General features: G+C 37.4%; 1 protein-coding gene across 2 annotated transcripts in view; it reads left to right on the top strand.

Annotated features, from left to right (window-relative positions):
• PRIM2 (DNA primase subunit 2) overlaps positions 1 to 24,790 on the top strand; it is a 264,376-nt gene that overhangs the window by 178,140 nt on the left and 61,446 nt on the right. For both annotated transcript variants that reach the window (XM_036998378.2, XM_036998379.2), the window contains 2 exons: positions 644 to 716; positions 5,301 to 5,486. In XM_036998378.2, coding sequence (XP_036854273.2) covers positions 644 to 716; positions 5,301 to 5,486 — 259 coding nt within the window. The remainder of the gene's footprint in view (positions 1 to 643; positions 717 to 5,300; positions 5,487 to 24,790) is intronic.

The following is a 24,790-nucleotide window of genomic DNA, read 5'->3' as shown; positions in this document are numbered from 1 at the left end:
ACCCTACATTTCCTCGTTGTCAAATGTGAAAGAAAAATGCTCACTCAGGGTTGTCTTGAGGATGTAATTAGAGCCTGTAGATAAGGACTCTACATATGTAAAGTACTATCCAGATGTTATTTATTTTAATAAATAGTGATTACTATATGTCAGGTCCTTCAAAAATTATTTCAGTTATGATCTATCAACACTACAAAGCAGGCATTAGTGTTTCCACTTGACAGATAAGGAGCCTGAGATACAGAGTCCAAGTAACTTGCTTCAGGACCTACCATTAGTTAGTGATGGCTCCTGATTTAAACTCTGGTTTATTCTCTGCTACACTGCTGTGCTGTTAATAAGGGATCAATAATAGAGGTTTGAACTTGAACAACAATTTGCATTATGCTTCTAAGAAATGAAAATGGCATGCTAGACTAGGAATCAGGAGATCTAGATGGTCACTATATTTTTGCATTATTTTGGGTAAGATACTTAAATTTATTTCATTAAATACCTTTAAAACACTTGGCTATGTTTCTGCTAAGGTTTGTATGGAAAATGTTTTCTCACTGTGACTTTATATCAGAATAAAAAATTTCCTTTGAAGTGATCAAAATGTTTTATCAATTCTATTTTAATAGTTTGTTCTTTTTATTTTTAGTCATTCCTACACTGGTCAAGATTACAACACACAGGGAAATGTTGGGAAGATTTCTTTAGATCAGATCGATTCGGTAAGCATCGCATTCTCTGAAACTTATACCTTTGTCAACGGATAAGGCATACATTTTCTTCAACTAAAGATTGTTATTGAAGGAAATCCCATGTACTATTCATAGGATTAAAAAAAAAGAAAAACCAAATTTATTCAGAAAATACCTGTGATCTGATAAAAACAGAATTTAATCAGTTTTCCAAAGGGAAATTCTCTCAAGTGATGACAGCTAAATGGTGTTTATGTGTTTATATTTAAATACCATACTCATTTAGAAAAGGTGACATGGAAAATACTAACTTCACTAGTTTGTTAGGATTGCTGTAATGAAATACCACAGACTGGGTGACTTTAACAATGGAAATTTATTGTCTCACAGTTCTGGAGGCTAGAATTCCAAGATCAAGGTGCTGGAAATTGATTTCTTCCGAGACCTCGCTCTCTGGCTTCTCCCTGTGTTCTCACATGGTCCTTCACTGTGCTAGTGCATCCCTGGTGTCTCCTCCTTGTACACCAGTCACACGCATCAGACACCCACCCCTGTGAACTCATTTAACCTTAATTAACCTCTTTAAAGGCCCCATCTTCAAATAAATCACATTCTGAGATCTTGGGATTAGGGCTTCAACCTGTGGATTTGGGGAGGATACAATTCATTCCATAACACTAAGTACAGGTTCCCATCTTTGGGTTGCCACTAGATTAATGAACAGCTTATTTCAACTTCACTTTGCAATTCTGTCGTAGAATGAAAGAGTAGCATACTTTAATTTGAAGAATTTCTGTTTAATATGTCAGAGAATTTCTGCTCTGTCCAAAAAAGTAAGACCAGACCAGCCAAAAATAATCTTTGTTTAGACAATCACCAAGTTATTTACAATAAAAATACACTGAGATTTTAATAGTTGGAAACATGAAGGTGAGTAGGAAAGAGACCATGAGTGTTTAGAGACCAGAATGAGTCGGTCATCTTGCTATTTAAAAAATTATAATCAAGTACTTGCAGTTTGATAAGCTTAGAAATAACAATAGGATTGCCCACCTTATACAGTTGATTTATAATTTGTCAAGGATGTCCCATCCTTTACTTATTTCAAGCAGTTATTTCGTTTGTAACACTTCTGCCATATGATTTGTGTTTACTCTATATTATGTGAATGGTTGGAGGTTAATTCAATTTCTGATTCTATCAAGATGTTTTCCCATTCACAAGCAAATATGAACTTGGTTGCATTCTGTGAGAAGACATAGAAGTATTATCATTAATTCATTTAGTGAATATTATTGAGCCCATAGTTACCTACCAGCTTCTGTTCTATGGATACAGATGTGAATAAAACAGAAAATGCCACTACCTTCATAAGCCTTACTTGAGGGATGTAGATAACATAGTAAATAACAAGCACTAAAATGATAAATTGTGTTAAATGCTATGATAATAACATCTGTGGGCCTATGCCTGAGGCCCTATGCTAAATGATGAAGATACAACTTTATCTGGATCTTTTCCTAACTCTGTATCTATATCGCACATCCTCACAATAGCATGTCATTAGCACACTCCTCCATATCTTCAGTTTCTTCTCCAGATACTCCCTTAAAATTTTTCTTCTAACTGGAATCTGCCTCCCTCAGTGACACTGTTTCCCCTGTGTCTCTCTTCACGTAGAAGCTGCTTTTTCCCCCACACACCCTCTTGCAGGTATGGGTGAAGGTCTTCCTGGGTCCTTATTGTCACTTCCAAATTCTCTGCCTTCCGTTGGCAGAGCTCCAGCTCCTTTAATGCCCTGTTGTCCCATTATGCCACCTGACAGCTCCCCTTGTTGCCGGTGTCCCCACTCCACTGATGACTATACCCCCAGTCATGGTTTTTGCATGAGCACTACTCCTGTTACCGTTTTTGGACTCTGCAACATCCATGTTGACAATCTGTCCCACACCCTGGCCTTAAAATTCCTTTGTTCAGTATCCACAACCATTTTTCGATCACACTGTGGCCCACCCTAGTCTAAGTGTTCTTCCTGCTTCCATTCTTGCTTCTGTACAGTCTGTTCACTGTGTAACAGCCAGAGTTCTCTTTATGTGTCAGATCATGTCAGTCTTCTGGTCAAAACCCTGGTAAGCCAGGTTGCATCACTTTTAGACTGAAGTCCAAGTGCATTAGTGGGGCTGATGATGCCGCGTGTGCTGTCGCTCCCGCTCTGGCTTCCCCACTCTGGCTCGCTCGCTGTGCTTGAGCCGCACGGGCCTTCTTGCTGTCTCTGGAGCACACCACGCTCATTCCTTCGCAGGATCTTTACCTTTGTTTCCTTTACCTGAAACAGTATTGTCAGATCTTCATTTGACTGGAATCCTACTTAATTGAAATGTATGTCTTAGCTGCAGTGTCATCTGCTCAAGAGGCTTGACTGGTCACCCAAGTTAAAATACTCCTCTCCTATTAATGCTTGATCCCATCACTCGATATTATTTCTGGTGCTTTTGACATTAGGCATTGTCCTTTTTATTTATGTCTGTGTTTATTGCCTACTTCCTCTCATTAGAATGTAAGTTCTTTGAGGACAGGGTGTTTTGACTTTGTTCACTACTGGCTCCCCAAGGCTGTATGCAGTAGGGTTCAGTAGATTTTTGGGGATTGAACAAGTAAAAGATATTCAAGGAATTTGTGCCAAAGGAAGCTCAGTTGAGCTGGGTCTTGATGAATGGTTCGGTTTTGGCTAGATGGCCTGGGAAGCAGGACCAGTGGAGTGAGAAAAATGAGAAGGTGTAAAACATGACTGTGACCATGGAGTATCCCAGCTGGCTGGACAGAGGGTTCAGATTGGTAGAGAACCAAACTGGCTATTTTTTTCCTCTCCCTGTACATTGCTTCCATGACACTTGATTTATGCCCTTGTCAGAGCCCTTATTGTATGATTTATTATATGAATTTAACTTATAGTGACTGTTTCTTTTTCCTTCATTTAACTGAATTAAAAGGGAAAATGATATTTTATTAATCTTCTTATTTCCCAAAACACCCAATTAATATTTGTTCTGTTATGTATAATAGAAAAGTAGTTACAGACATTGAAGGAACTTTGCAGTTTCATACTGAGATGTTGGACATTCATTGATGGTTTTGGATTGGAACAATGTTTAAGAAGTAATAATTTGGTGATAGTGTGAAGGAACAAGATGAACACATACATGTGAGCTGGAAGTCTTCCCAGGACTCCTGTCAAGGGAGGATAGAGGCCTCGCCTGAACTAAGCTAGGAGTGGAAAAACTGGGACAGGAGGAAGGAACTGGGTGGTCACTGGAGGGAGCAGGCAGTCACGCAGAGTGAGGCCTGCTCCTGTTTGCAGGCAGAGTTGAACTTACCAAGGAATACAGGAGAGAGTAAGAGTTTGTCTTGGGAGGAGGATATTTGAGGGAATCAGAGAAAATGCAATTGAAACCATAAATGAAAAGGTTTTTGACTATTGATTTTTTAATATGTTTATTTGAAATCTTTTGAGAACCATCTCTTTTGGTTTTGTTCTGTTTTGTATTTGTGTTATCTGAGTTCATCTTTCATTTTCAGCAACTGTACTTTTGAACAGTTATCCCAGGGAAATGAAATCTTATGTGTGCTCAGAAACTTGTATATTCATTTAGTTGAAATAGCCCCAAACTGGAAACAACTGAATACCCTTCACTGAGTGAATGGTAAAATAAATGCTGGTACATCTGTACCATGGAATATACTGGCAACAAACAAGCTACTGAACCTGCAACAACTTAGGTGAATCTTGTGGGAACTTACAGAGTAAAAAGGCCAATCTCAAAACATTAATACTGTATGATTCTATTTGTATAACACTTTTGAAATGACACACTGTAGAGGAGGACATGTTAGTGCTTGCTAAGGCCTAGGGAATGGTGGGGGGCAGGGTACAGAAGGTAGGTAGGGGTGGTTATAAAAGGGAAGAGGATCCTTGTGGTGATGGAACTGTTGTACAGACTGACTTGTGCTGATGGATGCCTGAGCCTATATATATATATATAAACTGCATGTAAACCTATACATATACATATAAACTGCATAAACTAAATACATGTACACACAGAAATGAGCACATAGGTACAACTTAGAAAATTTAACACTACTGGATTATATCAGTGTCACTATTTTGGTTGTGATAAAGTTTTGCAAGATATGACCTGTGGGGGAAGCTAAATACATGGTATCTCTGTATTATTTCATGGAACTGCATGTGACTACAGTTATGTCCAAAGGAAAAGTATAATTAAAAATGAAAAAGTAGGTGAAATAAATTTTATGGCCTCAACGTAAGAATTTTAGGAGGACACATTTCAGTTAGAGAAAAGTAGGTGAAATAAATTTCAATATCTTATTTAACCTAATATATCCAAAATATTATCATTTCAACTTTTAATCAACATAGAAATATTAGTAAGAATTCATCTGTTCATAGCAAGACAGTAACACTTCCTTAAAGCTTTTCTTTTTATTCCAGTTAGATTGAATCAGGAATTTGAAAATGAGATTGAATTTGCAACAAATACTGTGAGGGATCTGGTAAATCCTCCACATAACAAAAACTCCTTTTTCTTGTAGCTTTCTATCAAATCCTTCCCACCTTGCATGCGTCAGTTACATAAAGCCTTGCGGGAAAATCATCATCTTCGTCATGGAGGCCGAATGCAGTATGGCCTCTTTCTGAAGGGCATTGGTTTAACACTGGAACAGGCTTTGCAGTTCTGGAAGCAAGAATTTATCAAAGGGAAGATGGATCCAGACAAGGTAATTTTGAAAAATCACAGCAGTAACTGAAATTTTAATTTGGCTTGAAAACTGAAAGGTCTGTTTTTCTTTTTTGAATGTGCCCCTGAAATGTAGTTGAAAATTCTAAAAGATAAATGAGCCTGCAGTTTCCTTTAGGTAAAAAGAAACTCTTATGTTAATCTAGTAGATGCCAAACAAAGGATTGGGGAGGTTAACTTAATTCAGAGAGTAAGATTGAAACAGCAGTGTACAGTGTAGGATGTAAAATAATGTTTAAATGGAGAGTCTTCTTTGTAGGCATGCAGGTTTTCCCACTCTGAAAGCAGAGCATTCCGATGAAACCTTTCCTAAGCCAGAATGGCTTAAAGGAAGAAGCAGTTGCCGTTAATTTACATGGAAAAATTACTGAGTGTTGCCAGGCCCAAAAAATAATCTGTCTTAGACTTTTCTGATACCGTAGGACACATCTTGCTAACAGATGCACACAATAAATTGAGATAAAGCACAGATGCTCACAGGCGCAGTTCGGAGCCCTGGTGGCTTGATGCTGAGATCGGAGTGTGGTTCCCGGCAAGGGGCCACTGTCACTGCTGGGGGTGCGTGCTGCCTATATAGTCTTGCTGCAAAACAAACAGTAAATGCTATTTTCACCATTTTTCGTAAAAGCAGAAATCTTCTTTGGATTTCTTTTGGTTAGTGAAAATGGGTACTAATGTAGGACTTTGAGAAAAGCCAAATGGCATAATGCAGACTTTTGAGAAGTAGGGGTACCCGTACTGTCAGTAGTTGTTACAAGACTGATCTTGCTTCTCAGGTTATTTCTATAGGAATGCATATGTATATGTAATATGAATACACATATACATATACACATGCACATACATTATTTTCAGGACTAGGAGGTACTGAGAACAAATAAAGTGAAAACAATTTGAAATGTTTCCTATTGTGTTATGCAGAATCTTTCATGGAACATTTTAAAATATCACTATAAAGCTGAGAACTGCTGTTAACTCCATCCATAGCACTCAGATGCCTTCTCCTATTCCTCATTTCTCTTTAATAGTACTAGTATTTTTATGGTTTCTTATTCCTTCTGCCATACACTGTGGCATGAAGTAAATTTTATGTTGTTTCCTGGTTTGCTTCTTCCAGAAAAATCTTTCCAGAAAAATCAAACCAGTTTTGTGTGTGTGTGTGTGTGTGTGTGTGTGTGTGTGTATCTGTGTAAAAGGGATTTATTATGTGTGGAATGGCTTACGTGATCATGGAGGCTGACAAGCCCTGAGATCCACCGTCGGCATGCTGGAGACCCAGGGCAGCGATGCTATAGTTTCAGACCAGAGACTGTCAGGCTGAGATCCAGGAAAAGTCACTGTTTCAGTGTGAGTCTGAAGGCAGGCAATAAACTCAGCCTGGGCATCAGGCAGGAGGAAATTTTCTCTTGCTCTCAGGAATGTCAGCCTTTTTGTTCTGTTCACCTTCAAAGGTCTGGATGAGGCCGACCAGCACTGGGAAGGGCAGTCTGCTTTATTCAGCGTGCAGTACAGATGCTAATCTCATCCAGAAACCCCTCACAGGCAAAGCCAGAATGATGTTTAACCAGATTGTCTGGGCACCGTTTGGTCTAGTCAAGTTGACACATAAAATTAGCCATCATAGTAGATAAAAATATTTATGAGCTGTGGAGAAAATTATGCCATGGGTTTGAAGTGAAAAAAATAGAGAAATTGAGCTAGCATTTTACCTCAGTTTGTGCTGTTAACTAAGAGGAGAAAGAGGAGAGTGAAAGAAGAGAAAACTTGATCCAAGTACTAGGCCTTTGGCTTTATACCTGTTCATGGACTCGCCTTTTTTTATGTGTACCTGGGATGGCCTGTTATCAATGCCATCGGTGTTTAGTTATTTCTAAATCTGTGTTGGAAAAACTTTCAAATGGGATTTTTATTTTACAACATAAAATAGTTTTCTTCAAAAAATTACTGTAAAAGAAAATCAATAAATAATTTTTGCCTTTCTAGGTAATATATAGCAGTCTTTATTTTCATTAGCTTATTGACTACAGCAAACACATTATTTTGACTAAGATTATAAGCTATACTTATGATTTACCATGTCTAGTGTTTTGTTGTTGTGGAGTATGTATTTGTGAATAAAAGTTCATTTTTTCTCAATTATACTTCCTTTTACATGTTTTTGCAATGACATGTGTGCTAATATTCCTTGGTTTATTTAAGTATTGTCTTCAGTTTAATAATTGGACCTATTAAGTGATACAGTTAAAAATAATCTTAAATGCAGGAAGTAATGGCTTAAAATACTGTTTCTAGAGAGTGATTATGGAAGATGTGTGTCAGACCCAGTTAAAAGGCTTTGCTGTTAAATGTAGGAAGGATTTGGAACAGTCACTTACGTTGAACAGCTCAGACAGTCAAGAAGAATGTTGTGGAGTTATAGTCAGTTTGGGAACCTGTTGTTTCCCAAATGACCATATATCAGATTTCTTTCTCTGTATGTTCATGTCTCATCGTAACTTATTTGAGTTATGTTGCTTTGTGCACCTGAGCAAAAATAATGGGTACTTATTTAGCATCACTCTGAGGCAGCAGAGAAGCATCAGTACCTGCAGCACTGTTTGCTGTAACTGTTGCCACGCCTGCCTTCCCTCGTTGCCCTGCCGAAAACTAAAAATTCCTTTTCCCTAACTTTTCTCAAAACTAAGCTGTGCTCTTTGTGAAATGACTGCCTGATCAGTAGATCTCTCCCCCATCTTCCCTTGCTTGTGTTTATTGCAGGCATTTATTTACTTGGTTAAAAAAAGAAAAAAGCTTTGAAAAGTTTGTCTGAGGTTATACATAATGTTGGAGGGGAATTTGTTGTCTGTATTGTAAAATAATCTAAAATGGTTATGTATTGGTTTTTGTGACTGTCATCCAGAGTGTAAATACTAAAGTAGCAGGTCCCTGGATACTTTTCATTAAGGTTAAGCAATTATTGTATTAGAGTCTACAAATTCTCATTTTCTCTTATTAACATTTTTGAGTAGTAGTGTGATTATGGGAGCACTTAAGGTTGCTTCTGATGCTCAGTTATTTTCGTTAGGAATTATATGCACTAAATTCTGTGTATGTAAAAAGTAGCCATATGTCTATAAAATGCATATTCAGAGTTGTTAGTTTGGATTGATTATTTTTCTATTCTTTTAAAATTCTTTTCAGACTAGCATGCACATTACAGTAGGTAGTATTAATAGCTTTTGGGGTACCCACTTACATAGCTCCCTGTTACTTGCTACAGGTTATGCTCTTATAATTGTGGACTCATCACTACCTCATATTTATTGCTTATTTATTCATTTTTACCTACATCTTACAATTAGAATAAAAACTTTATAAAACCAGGTATCTTGTCTCTCTCTTTCACTGCTGCATGTTCAGGCACTTAGAACAGCCCCTGACTCGGCAGACACACAATGACTTTTATTGAATGAACTGAAGAACAAGTTCCCATAGAAATAAACACACAGAAAAGTAGAACATTTGGTCTATTTCCCAAAAATGTCTTCACACATAGCAGAGCACTGTCCTACGCGATTGTCTGTTAATGTGCTGTTACTCCATTTTATAGTGGGCTTGAAGCTCAATAAAACCATGAATTTTAATAGAACCTGAAATTTTCAAGAGGATCTATTGATTTTATAAATTGGAAGGAATTTCTCATTTTGGGCTTGCCAAAGAGGGTCCATGGCGTATAAAAGTTTCAGAACCCTTGGAGGTGTCATGGCAGAGGTAGGGTTTCTGCCTTACTGTCTTATACTTAGTTGGCTGTTCAGCAATTGCACTTCCCATTTTTTCCCTGCTGTGTCAGGAACAGACTGCCTATACTGATCTGTCCTCACTGACACTATCCTTATAGCTGTTAGCGAGTTGCAGTGTCTTTGTGTGCACACGTGTCTTATGACTAGACTAGATTTGGGGCTACTTGAATGCAGGGACTGTGACTTTTCCACTTTTGAGCTCATGGGCTTATTAGCACAAGACCTGGCAGGTACAAGTATTTGCTGAATACATGGTTAACTTTGCCAAATTTAAAAGATGGCTTTCAGGCTGGGAAAATAAATGGTTTTGTTTCTTTTTAGATAGATATATGTTTCTAATGGGTTATTAAATATTAATACGCATTGTAGATAGCTAGCCAAATTTGTAGTCATCCATGTATTTTTCTAAATCAAAAGGTTGGAAGAATATATTACTGTATAGGAAGTGGTAACCAATTATCATCATTATAATGTGATATTATTAACCAATTAGTATGTGATGTCCAGAAATGGAGTATATACACAGTTACAAATGTTTAAAAAAATCCTGGAGTCAAATTATGATTCTTATTAAAAGTACAAGGAAATATGCTTGTGTGTATATAAACAGCTACTTTGCATTGATCATTCAACACAGTTTTATTGCTTGATCACTGTGAATAGGTGCTGACTGGAGATACTGCAATAAAAGACATAGCCCTTATTTTGGGGGGACTTTACAATCTCCTGGAGAAATAAAAGATCAATACAAATATACAAACTCAGTATGATAATTGCTGTGGTAAAGGTGGTCATAAGGTTTTGTAGTGGAAGAGGGGAGGGAGCTGACGGAAAGAGGAGTTCCTGCGTGGGGATGATGCATTTGCCAGGTAAAGTGAGGGACTTAGAGGAGGAAGGAGTTCCGTGTTGAGGGGGCAGCAATTTCAAAGGACCTGCGATGAGAGTGTAGCCCATCTTCAGGAGGAGGAAATTTGAGCTGTGAAAGTGTAATTGTGGCTAGAGATGAGTCTGTAGACAAAGCTTTTTTTAAAAATGCAATTGCCAAAAATAGGTGGATTGTAGGCCAATAGGGAGTGGTCTTGCTAGATAGGTAACTGCCAGATGGCATCAGGTCAGCTGTGTAGGGTCAGATGAATAACTCTAATTCAGTTAAATATGCATGATTTCGTAACTTTGAATATTTACTAAAATTGTATAATGTATCTGGGATGTTATGAAAGTTTACTAACAGAAAGAAAATAGCATGAATGAAGTTTCCACTTAAATTTCCACTTGTTTCAAATGAATTTGGGCCCTTTAAATATGGATTTCTGATTATATAAGCCAACATTGATTGTAAAAAAAGCTTTTGTTTTAATCTACTTAGAATTTTAATCCATTTAAGATTTTAATCTACTTAGTCATAGGGTGAATTGAGAGATAGATGTAGCTAAAAATAATTACAAAACATGATGGTGATAAAGGAAGTATTGTTGAGGTGATGTGCAGTGAGGTAGTTATTCAAGTGGGTCGTGTTAGTGAAGGCTTCTTGAAGATCAGCCTGGAGTTGGGATTTGAAGGTCAGTGACATGGATTAGTAAAAAGATGGGTAAGGAGTAGAATGCACAGTGAGCAGGGGCGAGGGGAACAGAGGCAAAGCACTTGCACTCTAGCATTGCTCGTTGTTTTTCTTCCATTGTTTGATGTTACTCACTGAGGGTTTTTTTAGTCAGCTGGCTTGAGGGTGTTGTGATTTTTGGTTATTGGCATTTAAAATCTCTACTTTCAGACTTTTCCTTGGATTTTACCTTATAAGTATATTTGAATACCACTATTATTTGGATGTATATTTGTACTAGAGGATAAGGGATTTGAGTATTAAAACAACCATTTCTAAGGGATCATCTGTTTGTACCGGTGGTCTTGTAGCAAACTCGTTGCTTTAGGGTACACCGTACTTGCAAAATATTAGTATCATAGCATAGGGTTTTTATTCGTAGTTGTATTACAGTTTTATTCTTAATTACATTTATTCTTAAATGTATCAAATGTCATTGATACATTGAACAATTTTAAATAAAGCCTTTTAACTTATCCTTGTCAGAAGAGGGTAGAAACATTTAAAAATTACAGTTAGGGTGTCAAATAGGATGCTTTGGATTTGTAAGTGATTCTGCAAGGGGCATCTAGTGCTAAATTCCTTAGATTCCTGAAATAGTTGACCATGCTTCCTGCAGATTGAATCACAGTATAGTTTTATGCAAGTTTTTCTTAGTTGTAATTTCAACTTACTGGCTAGTCTACCTGAGGGAAAGCCGTACCTTATACGCAACAGATGAAATTAATCAAACCTCTCTTTAAATCATGAAAAGCATATCAGTAAAACATTCTTTCACTTGAAACTTGGATTATTAAATCACTTCAGCCCAGCTTTGTTAAGACTTAAATTGAACTAGATAATTCTTCTTATAAACTCAAAGCAATGTGTTCTCTAATCAGATTGCTCATAGTGTTGTTCTGAATTGCTCTGACCTGGCTCTACCGGATATTAAGCACAGTGTATATTATGTACATTTTATATGGCTGTAATTCCTGTTTCTCTAGTACATGTTGTTTTAATTGGGTCAGTGGACATTTAGCACTGTTTATAAAGCTTATTTTTTGTCCAGCTTCTGTTATGAATTACAACAGACTTATGCCATTAAAAAATTGGCTACCAAAGGATTAAACATTTGGCAGAGGAGGTGGGTGTGAGTCTGTGAAGCATGTATCGCTAGGGTTTTTATGTTTAAGACCAGCGATTCACCCAGGACCTGTACCAGCAGCAGCATCCGGGGGTTTGTTAAGAATGTGAACTCCTCCCCAGACTCTGGGGATGGGTCCCAGGGGTTGTGGATCAACAAGCCTTCCAGATGAAACGGATGCACACTGAAGATCGAGAACCAGTGTTTTAGATATTGTCCTCAGAGCAATCTAAATTAGTTCTCAGCTTATGGAAATACAGGCATTGGAAATCTTCAGCTCTGATTTGTTCTCCTGGGAGTGGTTTGAGTATACTGTGCTCTCCTTTATCAGTGACCCACATATGTATTTGAACTCCTGCCAAATGCTAGGCACTAGCGTATGCTAAATGAATACATACAGCAGAGTTTCTCAGCTGGTATAGTGCCAGTGCCTCTTCGGTGTGCTCCAGTGTTGATCCCATGAGCCTTGACGAGGCTAGGCTGGCCCTGGGGACTCAGAGCTGGTTGCCTTCAACTCTGGAGTGCTTTACGAATACTTCATATGTGCTCAGTGACATGAAATAGGTTGGAAAGAGCTAATAATAGAGTATAGACTTGGAGCCAGACTGAGTTCAGATTTGGTTCTACTATATACAAACTGTATGACTTTGGGCAAATTACCAGGCATGTGTCCTCAGCTATAGAATGTGGGTGGTAATTACATGTACATATGTAGATAGATATATCTCTGTGGTAAGGATTTTAAAAAGTACAGATTCTGACAAATATTAGGTGCTAGTTAGCTAGTTCTAGGAGTTTACAGGAAGGAGAGGTTTGCGGTCATGGAGTAATCAGTTGAAGTTTGTGCTGGCTTATTAAGAGGTTTCATGTAAACTAGAGTGGAAGGAAGGTAGGGAATTAGGGACTGAATTCCAGTAAGATAGTTTGTTTTAGAAAATGTTCAAGGGTCGTAGATTTATGGAATGTATTTCAGGATATGTTCTTAGAAACTTGGGTTCTGTAGCAAAGGGCACAGAAATTCACAAGGGAAAATGAGTTGTCTGATTTCTGTCCCCCTCTTTAATAAGTGTGTATCATCTACTTTGTATGTTTGCATTCTGTGTAAGATTTCACTTAAAAGGAGGATTTTTCTCTACTTAAAAATGTTTTAAGAATACTATTTTAGCTTATTTGCAGTGCAGAATTTAAAAACGTAATAGGGGATGAGGAGAGAGAAAAAGAGGACAAAGAGAGATATCAGTGCCAGAATATGATTGCTTCAAATGAACTTTGTTTTTAGTCAAGAGAAAGCCATTAGTGGATATTAAATGGGGGCATTTTTTTTTCCAGAAGACTAATCTAGAAGAAGTATGCAAAATTGAAATGGGGAGAGACTAGAAATGGGATAAATAGTTGACCAGGTTAGGTCTTGTGATAGTGATAAGAACAAAGTGCAGAAAGTGGATTCAGGAAATGCTTTGAGGAGGAGTTTATAAGACAGTGTGAGGAAAGAATTAAATTTAACTCAGGCTAAATAGTCTGGGAATGGAGTATAGGACAAATGGCTGATGAGTTTGGTTTTAGGTGTAATTTGAATCAGTTGTTCATGTAGAAATTTCTGTTGGTTGATGGTTGGCTTGTTTGTCTCTCCTTCATTCTGTAATTATTTATCAAGTACTTGCAGTGTAAAAGGCTATATTCTATGAAAAGAAACATGGAGTTGTGGATTTGAGAGTCATTCAAATAAGAATGAGAGAAAAATCTTTGAAAAATAAATCAGATGGTGGATGGAGAATATAGAGAGAAATTTAGAGAGCAGAGGATTCAGCTTGGAGGAATACTCATTGTTTGGCATGGAAATAAAGGAACATAAAGTGAAAGCAGAGTTTCCAGAAAAGTAGAAGAGAGAAAGTAGTTCGGGGGTCTCTGGCATCAAGAAAGAAGATTTCAAAAGTAAGGTGTACTTGGCTACTTTCAGCACGTATGTTGTTTTTAGGAAGTCAGTTCTAAGAAAAGTAGAGGATCAGGGGACATATTTCCTGGTCTTATTGACCACGTGTGGCAATGGAAATAGAGCATTTGTTCTAGAAGTTTGAGAAGTCAGGAAGAAATAGAGCATATTAGCTGTAGAGGATGACTGGCAAATGAAGATTGTTTTCATGCTGGGGTAGGAAGAAGCAGTGAAGCTCACGGAAATGGAGGATGTGCTGGGAATGATGGAGGAAACAGGCCTGCGGAGATGGGCAGATAATTTGTAATCATGTATTTATGGATTATTATATAGTGTGAATCTCCCCTTCCAAATGATGCTTCCTCAGAGTAGGACCATTTCTGCCTTTTTTTACCAGCACACACCCAGCACTTGGCATGGTGCATGAAAGCTCATAGTTGAATAAAATTTGTTGAATGAATGAATGAATGAATTGCACAAGGTGTTCAGTGAAGATCCCTACCTGTGTGAGACCTGAAGGATGTATGAGAAATTTTAATTTGGTGAAAGGGAAGTGTTTGAAGGAAGAAAGAAGAGCTTATCAACAAGGTAGCTAGGCGGAGCACTCCTAGAAGGATCTGGTGCAATTAGGGGTAGTTGAAGAAGTGTAGACTAACACCTTCTGGATGGAAGGATTTACCTACAGTAAATAAAAAAGATTGCTAAACTACAGAATGATTACAATTTGACCATTTTCTAAGTGCTTAGCATATGCCAGACATTACAATTAACACTTTACATACACTATCTTATGGAATCTTTAAAACAATCCTAGGAGTAGGTATTATTTATGTCTAGTTTTCTAATGAGAAAACTGTACTAGGCCATCCATTTGCACTGTTGGGCTGCTTTCTCTAGCAGTGTCCTGTGGCCTTACAGCAGAAGCAGAGAGGGCATATGGTAAAATTTATTTAGGTTTAGCAACTGGCAAAACAGGCATGCTGTTATTAAATCCTTCCTATGTTCCTTATTTAATCTCACAACAACATCGCAAGGTAAATATTGTCCTCTTTTTATGGAGAGTTTAATGAGTTTTCCCCAGGTGGCAGATGGTACCTGTCAGACCACTTAGAACTCAGGTCTGTTTTATTCTAAACCCTGTGCTTTGCCCAATACTTCCAAGAAGAAAAGGCATGTTTAGGTCGGCATTGGTATGACCAACCATGTAAACTTAAGAGGACACAATTAAGAATAGAGGTTTTCTGTTCTCTTTACTCACCAGGGCTTCAATCCCATCATCATTAAAATAGGGACAACCGTAATACCTGCTAAAATGTTGCAAAGAAATGAGTATGTATATGAAATGCTGTGTGACCTATAAAATACTAAGCCAGTATTAGTTAATAATTTTTAAATGTTGGTAAATTGCTTTTTCTATAATAATTCACATGCTTTCTCAATATAGTTATAAACCTGTTAACTTGTAGACTCACAACTTTATTAGTTTACTAGCTGGTTATGTTAATTATAATAATTGGTTATGTTTTTGTTTTTATTTTAAAGAAAACTTTGTTTTGCTTGAATATTCACATTAGCAATGTCCTGGGAATGTAATTTGAATGTAAGAAAAAAAGTAGTTTCCTGCAGAAGTTGTCTAATCTTTGTCACTGTTGTCCTTAGGTTAGCAGTTTTAAAGATACTCTAGGCAGTTAACCAAGTCATCTAGAATATATATTTTAAAGTTTTATTATGTAAAGTTCTATTATATTTCTCTCTCCTAAATATTTTAGTGTATAATAAGAATGTATACACATCAAGGGTTTAATTATTACCTCCATGCCTACCTTTGCATTTGGAATACAAACTCTAGATACCACAGTATAAGAATATTTAAACACTGACTAGCATCAGTTGGACTTGCTTTCATGAATCGTCAAGAGGGTAGGTAGTCAAATTTTCAATTAAATTATGTGTTGTGTTAAGTCTATCATAACAACAAAACAGGTGTTATTGTCCCTCCCGCAACACTCTCCTGGTAAAAATTAGCTTTAGTAAATCTAATTGCTTTTGGTGTTACACTCCAAATGCTTTTCAATTCTTACGTCATGAAAATGGGATAAAAAGTAGGAGACGTCAAATTTAATGATTCATTTATAACTGTTATCTTCTCAGTGATACATTATGAATTATGTTGTATTAAGATGACATTTTATCCAACACTTTAAAAGGTAGGTTAAACTTTTGTTAATATATACAGTGCTTTAGGAGAAAATGACAGTAAGTTTCACAGGTATGTCTTAAGGTTTAAGGTTTCACAGAGTGTGTCTTAATTTCCATGTACTGATAGTAAATTGTCCCCAGATAAATTGGGTGTGTATAAATTCCAGAACAGATCAGACTTCTGATACTAGGGGCTTTTTTCTTTGGAAGGTTTATTAAGGGTAAGAATTTTGAGGGCTTGAGGTGTGGAGAAGGTGTATTGTTGTTGGCTTTCTTTACTGCCCATTTTGTCTTTATCATCCATTACATTCTTATAAATCTTTGATGTAATTTTTTCTTGTTTTTGCTTTTTAAAATGAAAAGTTACTCGGCATCATCATCTGTCTAAAGTAGGATTCTATTTTATTTTAAAAATAACCAAACAGCTGTAGATGTGGATTTCTCTGTGTGGTAAGAGATTATAAACGTTTGCAGTTGTGGAACTCAGAGAATGGTTGTGCTTTGATGGTACAAGTACTGTGGTACAGAGTTCAGTCAGAGAAGTAGGAATCCTAACCAAGTAAGGAAGGAGGGGTGGTTACTCAAGAGGAGGTCTCCGTAGTTAATGTTGTGGATGACAAGGGTCATACTGATGAGCCATCCTCCCTAGAAAGTAAATTGCCTTTGACTTAGGATCCTTAGAATGAGCTTGTCATTTTCTTTTGTACTGTCGTAAATATGCCAAAGCTAATCTGTCACTTCCTAGGCAGCTATGTTAAGACTGTACTTTATTCATACACTCAACAAATATTTATTGAGTATTTATTATGTCCCACTCTTCTAGGTACTAGAGGTTTGGTGGTGAATAAAACAGACAAAAATATCAGCCCTCTGGAGTTCACATTCTAGTAGGGAGATACAGTAAACACGAAGTAAATTTTCTATTCGTTGGTGATAAAATGCTATGGGAAACATTTTTCAGGGAAAAGGTGAGGAATGTAATGTTGAAGAGGATAGTCAGGGAAGACTTAAAAGATGACTATTTAAACCACAGCTTGAGTTTTGCACGAGAGCTCTAGGCTTGGTATTGTAATTTTTCATATCTCAGTGGTATATGAGTGACCAAATGTCCTTGTTCACTGTTTTACAGTGAAAAAAACTTAAAAAGGAACTGCTGTTCGAGTGCACCCCTGAAACAGCAGATACTAGATCTTAGACCCCTTGGGTATTGTAAAGGGGTCTAAGCTGAGCTGGAACTTAGCTGGAAGTTGAGCTGCAGTGCAGCCAGATCCATTCCCAAATCAGAAGTTCGGGAAAGGCCAGCAGGAGATACTGGAGCGCCCTTGGGGACCGAGGCTGATTCACATTCATAAGGCCTGGGCAAACCTAGCAGAGAAAAGGCAAGAAGCCATGTCTTGGTGAGCCTAAGCATATACTGAGGCCTACACTAAGCTCACTGCAGCTCAGGTTTCAGGGAAGAAGGTAGGTTCAGACCCTTCATTTTGGAGAGTTATGGTTTAGAATGGTTCCCGGCCTTGTGATCACTCTAGGACTGACTGGGGTTTTCTTGTTCTCAGGCCTTTGTTCTCCAGAGCCTAGTAGGATGAGTAAAGCAAAACTCTGTTCATCACACCGAGACCTGAGGATCCTATGATTTAGTTAAGATCCCAAAGTTTGAGAGTAGGAAGGGTGATTTTCTGGCTGTCTTTTTATCTCACACTGGAAAGACACCCAAGAGAGAAATGACTGGTGTCTACAACCTGGTCTGTGAGTCTTGAGGTACATTAAGGTCCTTGTAGTTACTATATCATTTAATTTTTCTTCACATCTTTGTACCTCAAGACCTTTTATTTCAGCCTTTCTTTTCTCTTTTTCCTTTGCATTGATTCAGACTGACTGTCCCTCACACTTCCTCAGCTCTCCGGATAAGATTCCTGTATGCCTTCCTCACCCTCTGGATTTTCACATAAACCTCAAAAAAGTAAATAGCAGTTGAAGACCCAGCCCTGCCTCTGGCATTTCAGCGTTGCCATCACCGTGCAGAGGCCACCTTTCCCTCTGCCCAGATGTCTTTTCTGCCCCCTCCTTGGGCAGTTTCTAGTGAGAAGTTCTTGTATAAATAGACCCTTATTTCCCATGTTCTTTGAAGAGAAACTGCATGATGAAAAAACATGTCAGATATTGTCTGTTGTAATATTAAAACTCTGCAAATAAATTTTATTTTATCCTATTAGATTTATTTAGATAGTGCAGTGGAAAACAAAGCACTTGTCAGAGTGACTATGGAACAATGCCTCATTGTCATCAGCTTAGGTGGTGGCTAAGGAATGCTCAGTTAATGTATATCAAAGGCAGATTGATAAGAAGTGCTGTTTCATTGGAAATGGGTGAATATAAGACATTTTTATTTGTATAAATATGGTAATTTAGATATAATGATGATACTTTATCATTTAGATATAATGATAACCCAATTAAAGATGTGCTTTCCCCTTTGATGGGTTTAGATTTTATCACTGCTGTGATGTTTCTCTACCTACAGAGGAAAAAACTGTATGTGGATTATTAATTCTCTTGGATATGAGCTTTATCACCATTATGCTTTTCTACCTTCAGTTTGAAACCATTTAAAATTCCCTTTGAAAATACTTATTTAGAAAAACATAAATCTTGGTACATAGCCACTTTATCAGTATATCTGAATATAACATTCACTAAGAAAAATGATCACTCTAGGTAATTCAAGAAGAGCTCATGGGGTATTTTTTTTCTGCTTTTCCAGAAAACGTCCCATTCTTTGTCTCTTTCAAGGTGGGCACGGTGCCTCTTTTCGCTAATACTGCACGTGCCTCGGTTGCCCTTTCTTTTTTGCTCCCTGGTGGGCCTGACATGAACTCCCTGTGAAAGCCTTGGTTCTCCTACTTGCTTTGAGGTCTGGGTATCCTCGTGCTTATGATGTTGTACCTACAAAACACTCTAGCTCGATCCTTGGGGTTTCAAAGATGTCCCAACACTTAAGGCTACTCCTGTCCCCTGTTCTTGCTTCCTTATTCCCTGCGAAGCTTTGCCTGGGTCACCCATGAGTTCAGGCAGTGTGTTTCTGCAGTTCCCAAATTCTTACTGCAAAGAACTAGAGCCAAGATGATTAAAAAAAAAAAAACAGATGGCTTTCTCCATCTCTTACTGTTGTTCTCCAATGTATGGGCCTTCTAGGAATAGTACAAAAAAACTAGTTGTCTTTTCTGATTAGTCAACACTTCAACATTATTTTAATACATTTTATGGTGATTATTATCTGCTACAGTTTTATGTATTTTAATTATTAACTTTTTGATTGCACCTTGAGGCCTTTTACACAAAGGGTGCAATTTGAATAATGCTGTGGTAAGACCATTTAATGTCTGTTTACAACTGTATTATGTTTAATGTCAGCCAGTCCTTTCTATGAACTCTGGCACATATGGTTCACATGTAAGTATTGTTTTAAAAGCTGTATGTTTGTTAGATTTAGATGTTTATATTCAAGATCTCTCAAAACTTTATGTGCTTTTTTAAAGGTAATTTTAATCCATCTTTAGTATGGGTAAGTTTATTACCAAAAGAAAAGAGAGAGATGATAGTTTCTGATGTGAGCAGGAGGAAGAATTCTGAATAATTAACAGGCAGCTGGAGGGATTAATGTCAGTACAGTGGAGGGTGAATTAGATTTAGTTCAACCACCTGGTAGCGAGAGCCCGAGTCCTCCCTGTTAATCGCCTGCGGCCTGGCCTCATGTCAATCTCCAGAGCATCCGAGCCAGGCCCGACTACCCCCCAGGATTCTTTTTAAGCTCAACTAGATTTTAAGTGTCTGAGTAGCAGAGAGTCTGTCTTAACATTTTCACACTCCCCACCTGCCTTACCTCACTGGACACAATGCTGAGCGCCTAGTCTTTTCTGAATAGGTACTTACTGGTTGAAAATGGTGCTTAGTGTGTCAAGCTATTTGTTTTCCTCATTAAACGTTCCAGGACATGCTGTTTTTCTTTTTCTTCATATTTGAATTAAGCTATCATAATAAAGACATTTTTTCATTGAAAAAGTATAATTGATCAGGATGATGGTATAGCTTTCTGGGAACCTGTCCCATTAGGTGATTTGCTTTTTTGACTCCTGTGGCTTATCCTTTGAGCAAGTGAGCCCTGAAAGGGAGAGGGAGTGGCTCTTTATAAAAACAAACCACAATGCTAACAGAGAGTACTTTCTACACTGTAGGGTTTATCTACAGTGAAGGAAAAAATGGTTATCAATGGGGGATATAGTACTCGAGATATTTAATAGAGGCAGATGAAGTAAAAAAATTGTCACTCTTTTTCTTGGAAACATATTTAATATCTAAGTGACTCTTAGAAAAGATAACCAATTTAGAGTAAACTTGCTGTCCTGTGGCAGACCAGACCATTTGGTGCAGACGTATCTTGTCTTTGCACTTGCAAATACTGTGTTTTTTACAAACTGAAGGTTTATGGCAACCCTGCATTGAAGAGTTCTTTTTTTTTTTCCCAATGTCATTTGCTCACTTTGTGTCTTTGTGTCACATTTGGTAATTCTCACCTTTCGGGCTTGTTCATTATTTTATTTGTTGATGATGTGTAATCAGTAATTATGACTCAGATGATGGTTAGCATTTTTTAACAATAAAGTATTTTAAAGTTAAGGTAAGTACATTATTTTTTTTTTGACATAATGCTATTTCACAGTTGGTAGACTGTGGTATAGTATAAATAGAACTTTTATGTGCACTGAGAAACAAGAAAATCCACTTGACTCACTTTCTTGTGATAACTGAATTTATTGCAGTGTCTGAAGCTGACCCTGTCTACCTCTGAGGATGCCTGGTAGTTTGTTAGAACAGGGAATGCTAGCATTTATCAAGTCCGGCAGTGTGCCTGGCACTTAGCGTAAACATTCCTCTTGAATGTTCAGGAGTGCATCCTTGAGGGTGAGTATTATTACCATGTGAATTTTGTAAAGAGGTAACCTGAAGCTCAATGAGTTTCCTAGTCAGTAGAAGCCCCAGTGTTCACATGATTGTTCTGTCTTCTGAATAGGCTGCACACAAACACTGGATACACTTCGATGGCATTGTCATCTTCATTTAGAAAAATGAAACATAAAAACAATTTTGAAGAAAACAGAAACAGGCCTTACTGAAAACCCAGGTAACTTAACTCTACTAGAGCCCTAAATTTAGCTAAGGTGGAAGATCTCGATGATTTTCATTATTGGAAAGAAGTATAATTTTATTGGATTAGAAGAGCTTACTTATTCATATTAATTAAATTATCTTTATATATAGCAATGTTTTAAGGACTGTAAGTGAAAAAAATATATGTAAGACGTGACTCATGGCCTTGAGGAGTATTGTCTATTCTAGACTGATGTAATTTCTGTCTTATAATTCAACTATTTAAATTACCTTCGAATTAATGAAAAGCTTTTTTGTAGGGTGGAACCATGTTATTATCAGGTTTAAATTCAAGTGACATTTATCGAATACCTGGAAATCTTCCACACAACTTAATAAATAAAACACTAACTTCTTGAGCAAAGGAGTTCAGCTTGTTTCAGAAGGCAGTGTGGTCTGATAGGGAGAATGTAGACATTGGACTCAGACCAGAGCTCAGACCTCATCTGCTGATTATTGGCTCTTTGGCTTGGAGAAGTCAGCCTCCCTCAACTTCTATTTTCATCCCTCAAATAGGATAGTAATGAAATTGGTGTGGGGGTTATATACAGTACTCTCTGTATACTCCTTATTAGCACACAGTCTAATGTGTAGTAGATAATCAATAAAACATCCTCCCCTTAGTTTTCATTTAATGAGAGGTTGAAAGTGATCATTACAGTATGATGGCAAGTTTAAGAGTGGGATATTACATCCACCCAGGGGACTTGGAGAGGGCTTCCTAGGGAAATTGATATTGGAATTGAACCTTGAAAGGTGATAGGATTTGGACATACAGAATTGGGACACATGAGTATTTTATGATCCATGAAGTATTTAAAGGCTGTTGGTAACATAACAGAGCACCTTTTAAACTGTGGTTTGGCTTAAGACACAGACCCATTACTTAAGTGGATGAGTCTCACACTGAACCTTTGTGAAAGCTCAGAGCAGGTTATTAAATCTCAGTGAAAGTATTCCTGCTGCGTGCTGAGAAATTGAGGCCTGGTTTAACTGCTGTCTGGTGATCCTAATACAGAGAAAGATTAGAAAATATGAGTGAGTGGTTACTTGATACATGTATTTGGATTTTCCTTTAAAATGTTGCATGTCCAAAGAAAATTGGTGTCCTGTGCTAAGATGAGATCTACTTAGAGTCCATTTTTCTAATGAGCAACAAAATGCTAACTTATAGGTAGCCATTTTTAGGCTTTGAAAGGTGATACAAAGATGATTTAGATCAATGTCTCTCAAATTTTTTATGTCTTTCACACATTTTTGGATAGTTGAATTTTTGGTGGCACATGTAAAGGATTTAAGTTGAGTCTGTGCAATTCATCTTTGCAGAAATTGCTTGGATCTCCCTTCAGTACATCATCTCAGAAGAACTGTTGACTGTCTGACTTCAGTGTTTCACTTGTTCTAGTGAATTCACAGTGTCTTTCCTTAGCTTTACCTTTATGTCTTACCTACAGCAAGTTGTGCCTTTCTCAAAATTGTATCTGAGGACCTACTCTGCTGAGGATCCCATCTGATTATAGTGTCACAATATCCCATCTTTCTTCAGTTGTAGCAAACATAAATTTAGCCTTTGGTTAAAATGAAGAACTGGTTCAGAAGAGGTCATAGGATACTTCATGAGCTAGATCCTAGACAACATAGATGTCATAGATATTCAACATTCTTAAGGCAGTATTACCTTTTTTCTTAGTTTAGTGCCCCAGGAACCAGCATAGTCCCTTAAAAAAAGAACACATTACGCTGATACCCTCAATGAGCTCATCCTTTTTTAAGGCTTCTAATGTATATTTCCAACCTAGCCTTCTCCCTGAGCTCTATACCCTGACGCCCAAGTCACTTATGATCTAGACTCTAGATTATACACAGTAATGTTTGAAGCATCTCAAACTTAAAGTCTCCAGAATAGAGCTCTTGGTCCACCAGCATGCTTCAAACCAACTCCTCCTACAGTCTTTTCCATCTCAGATAATGGCAGCTCCATCTTTCAGTTGTTCAGATAAAAACCTTTGGTGTATACAGTCTTGGACTCCTTTCTTTGTCTCATTTTTATGCTGTCAGCAATCATTTTGGCTCAGTCTTGAAAGTATATCAGTTTTCATCATCCCTGCTGCCACAACTCTGGTGCACTGCATCACCATCTCTCCTCTGGATTATTACAGCAGCTTCCTAATTGCTTTCCCAGCTTCTGTTGCAGAAGATTTAATCAGTGTCAGTAGAAGCAGAGGAAAGAAGGGCCACTGTTTAGGCCAGCATTTTCCCTGAAAGGAATCTAAAATTCCTTCAAGCCCTTATACACAATTTCTATTAGTACCCATAGAGTTTCATGCCCCAGATTTTGAGAGGAGTGATTCTCTTTCCTCTGTGTGTTGTCAATCATAATATAAGAGCTGCTCAGTATGGCTGCTGTGAGATCTGACTGAGCCGAACAGTTTCCTGATGGACAGTTGCCCTATATATCTTAAATGTATTTCTAATCTTAAAATAATGAGAATATTATGAAGTACACTCACTACCAAAAGTATAGTGAACATAATTTCATCTTTTTAATGATTTATAATGAACTTCAAGAAATGGAACTGCTGCAGGCTGATGACTAGGAGCATCAGTTATCTTTGCATAGTAGAGGAAGTGCTGGTTAGTAGAGATTTCCAGTTGAGTCAGTATCAGAAAAAGCAGGTTTCTGTCTTCTAAAATTAAAAGTAGCTTATTTAACCTTTTTGGCCTTTTTGATTATTTTCCCCTCTGAAATTTGAGGCATTAGATCATGTACAGATACCATGATCATGGTGGTATATTTTATTAGACTCACAAACAATGATGGTTCACTGGTGGATTTTATATATTAAAAAAGGAAAGTTCAGTAATTGAGTTTTTCAGGTGTTTTATTTGCCTTATATGTGCCTTAACTTTTTCATTTTATATTTATTTTCCAACTGTGTAGACCTGAGGCCCTTTCTGGTTTAGTGGCAAAGTAAAAGATATTAATGAGAATGTCTTTGGGATATAATTATGTAGATTTAAAGGAGTGATGTAGTTTTAATTATGCCCTTTAGCTAATGTACTTGCATATTAAACTCACTCATGTCCCTGTATTTCCCTCTGAAACGTTGCTTTTCTCAGGCCTTAAATTACTCTTCAGCTCATGGGTGTACCTGAAGGTTATGTAAGCCAGTTGAAGATGGCTAAAGAATGTGTTTAAATCATTAATCCAAAATATACAGAAGTTTATTGTTAGAAAAAATGGCCCATGGGTTTTCTAGTGGCCGCTGGCTTCATAAGGAGGAAGTTCCAGCGTGGCGTGTGTTTACGTGTAGCCTCCCCCCTGCTCCCTAAATAAAAGACACCCTTTGCTTGTGATGTGCTGAAACATGTAACGAATTGTTTCCCTAAGGCTACTTATTAAACCCAAGGAACTTGCAGTGAGATAATACTAATAACTATACATTCT

The sequence above is a fragment of the Manis javanica genome, chromosome 16 (assembly GCF_040802235.1).
Source record: "Manis javanica isolate MJ-LG chromosome 16, MJ_LKY, whole genome shotgun sequence".
Lineage (NCBI taxonomy): Eukaryota > Metazoa > Chordata > Mammalia > Pholidota > Manidae > Manis > Manis javanica.
The sequence above is the reverse complement of the archived record's forward strand: the minus strand, read 5'-3'. Positions and strand labels throughout refer to the sequence as shown.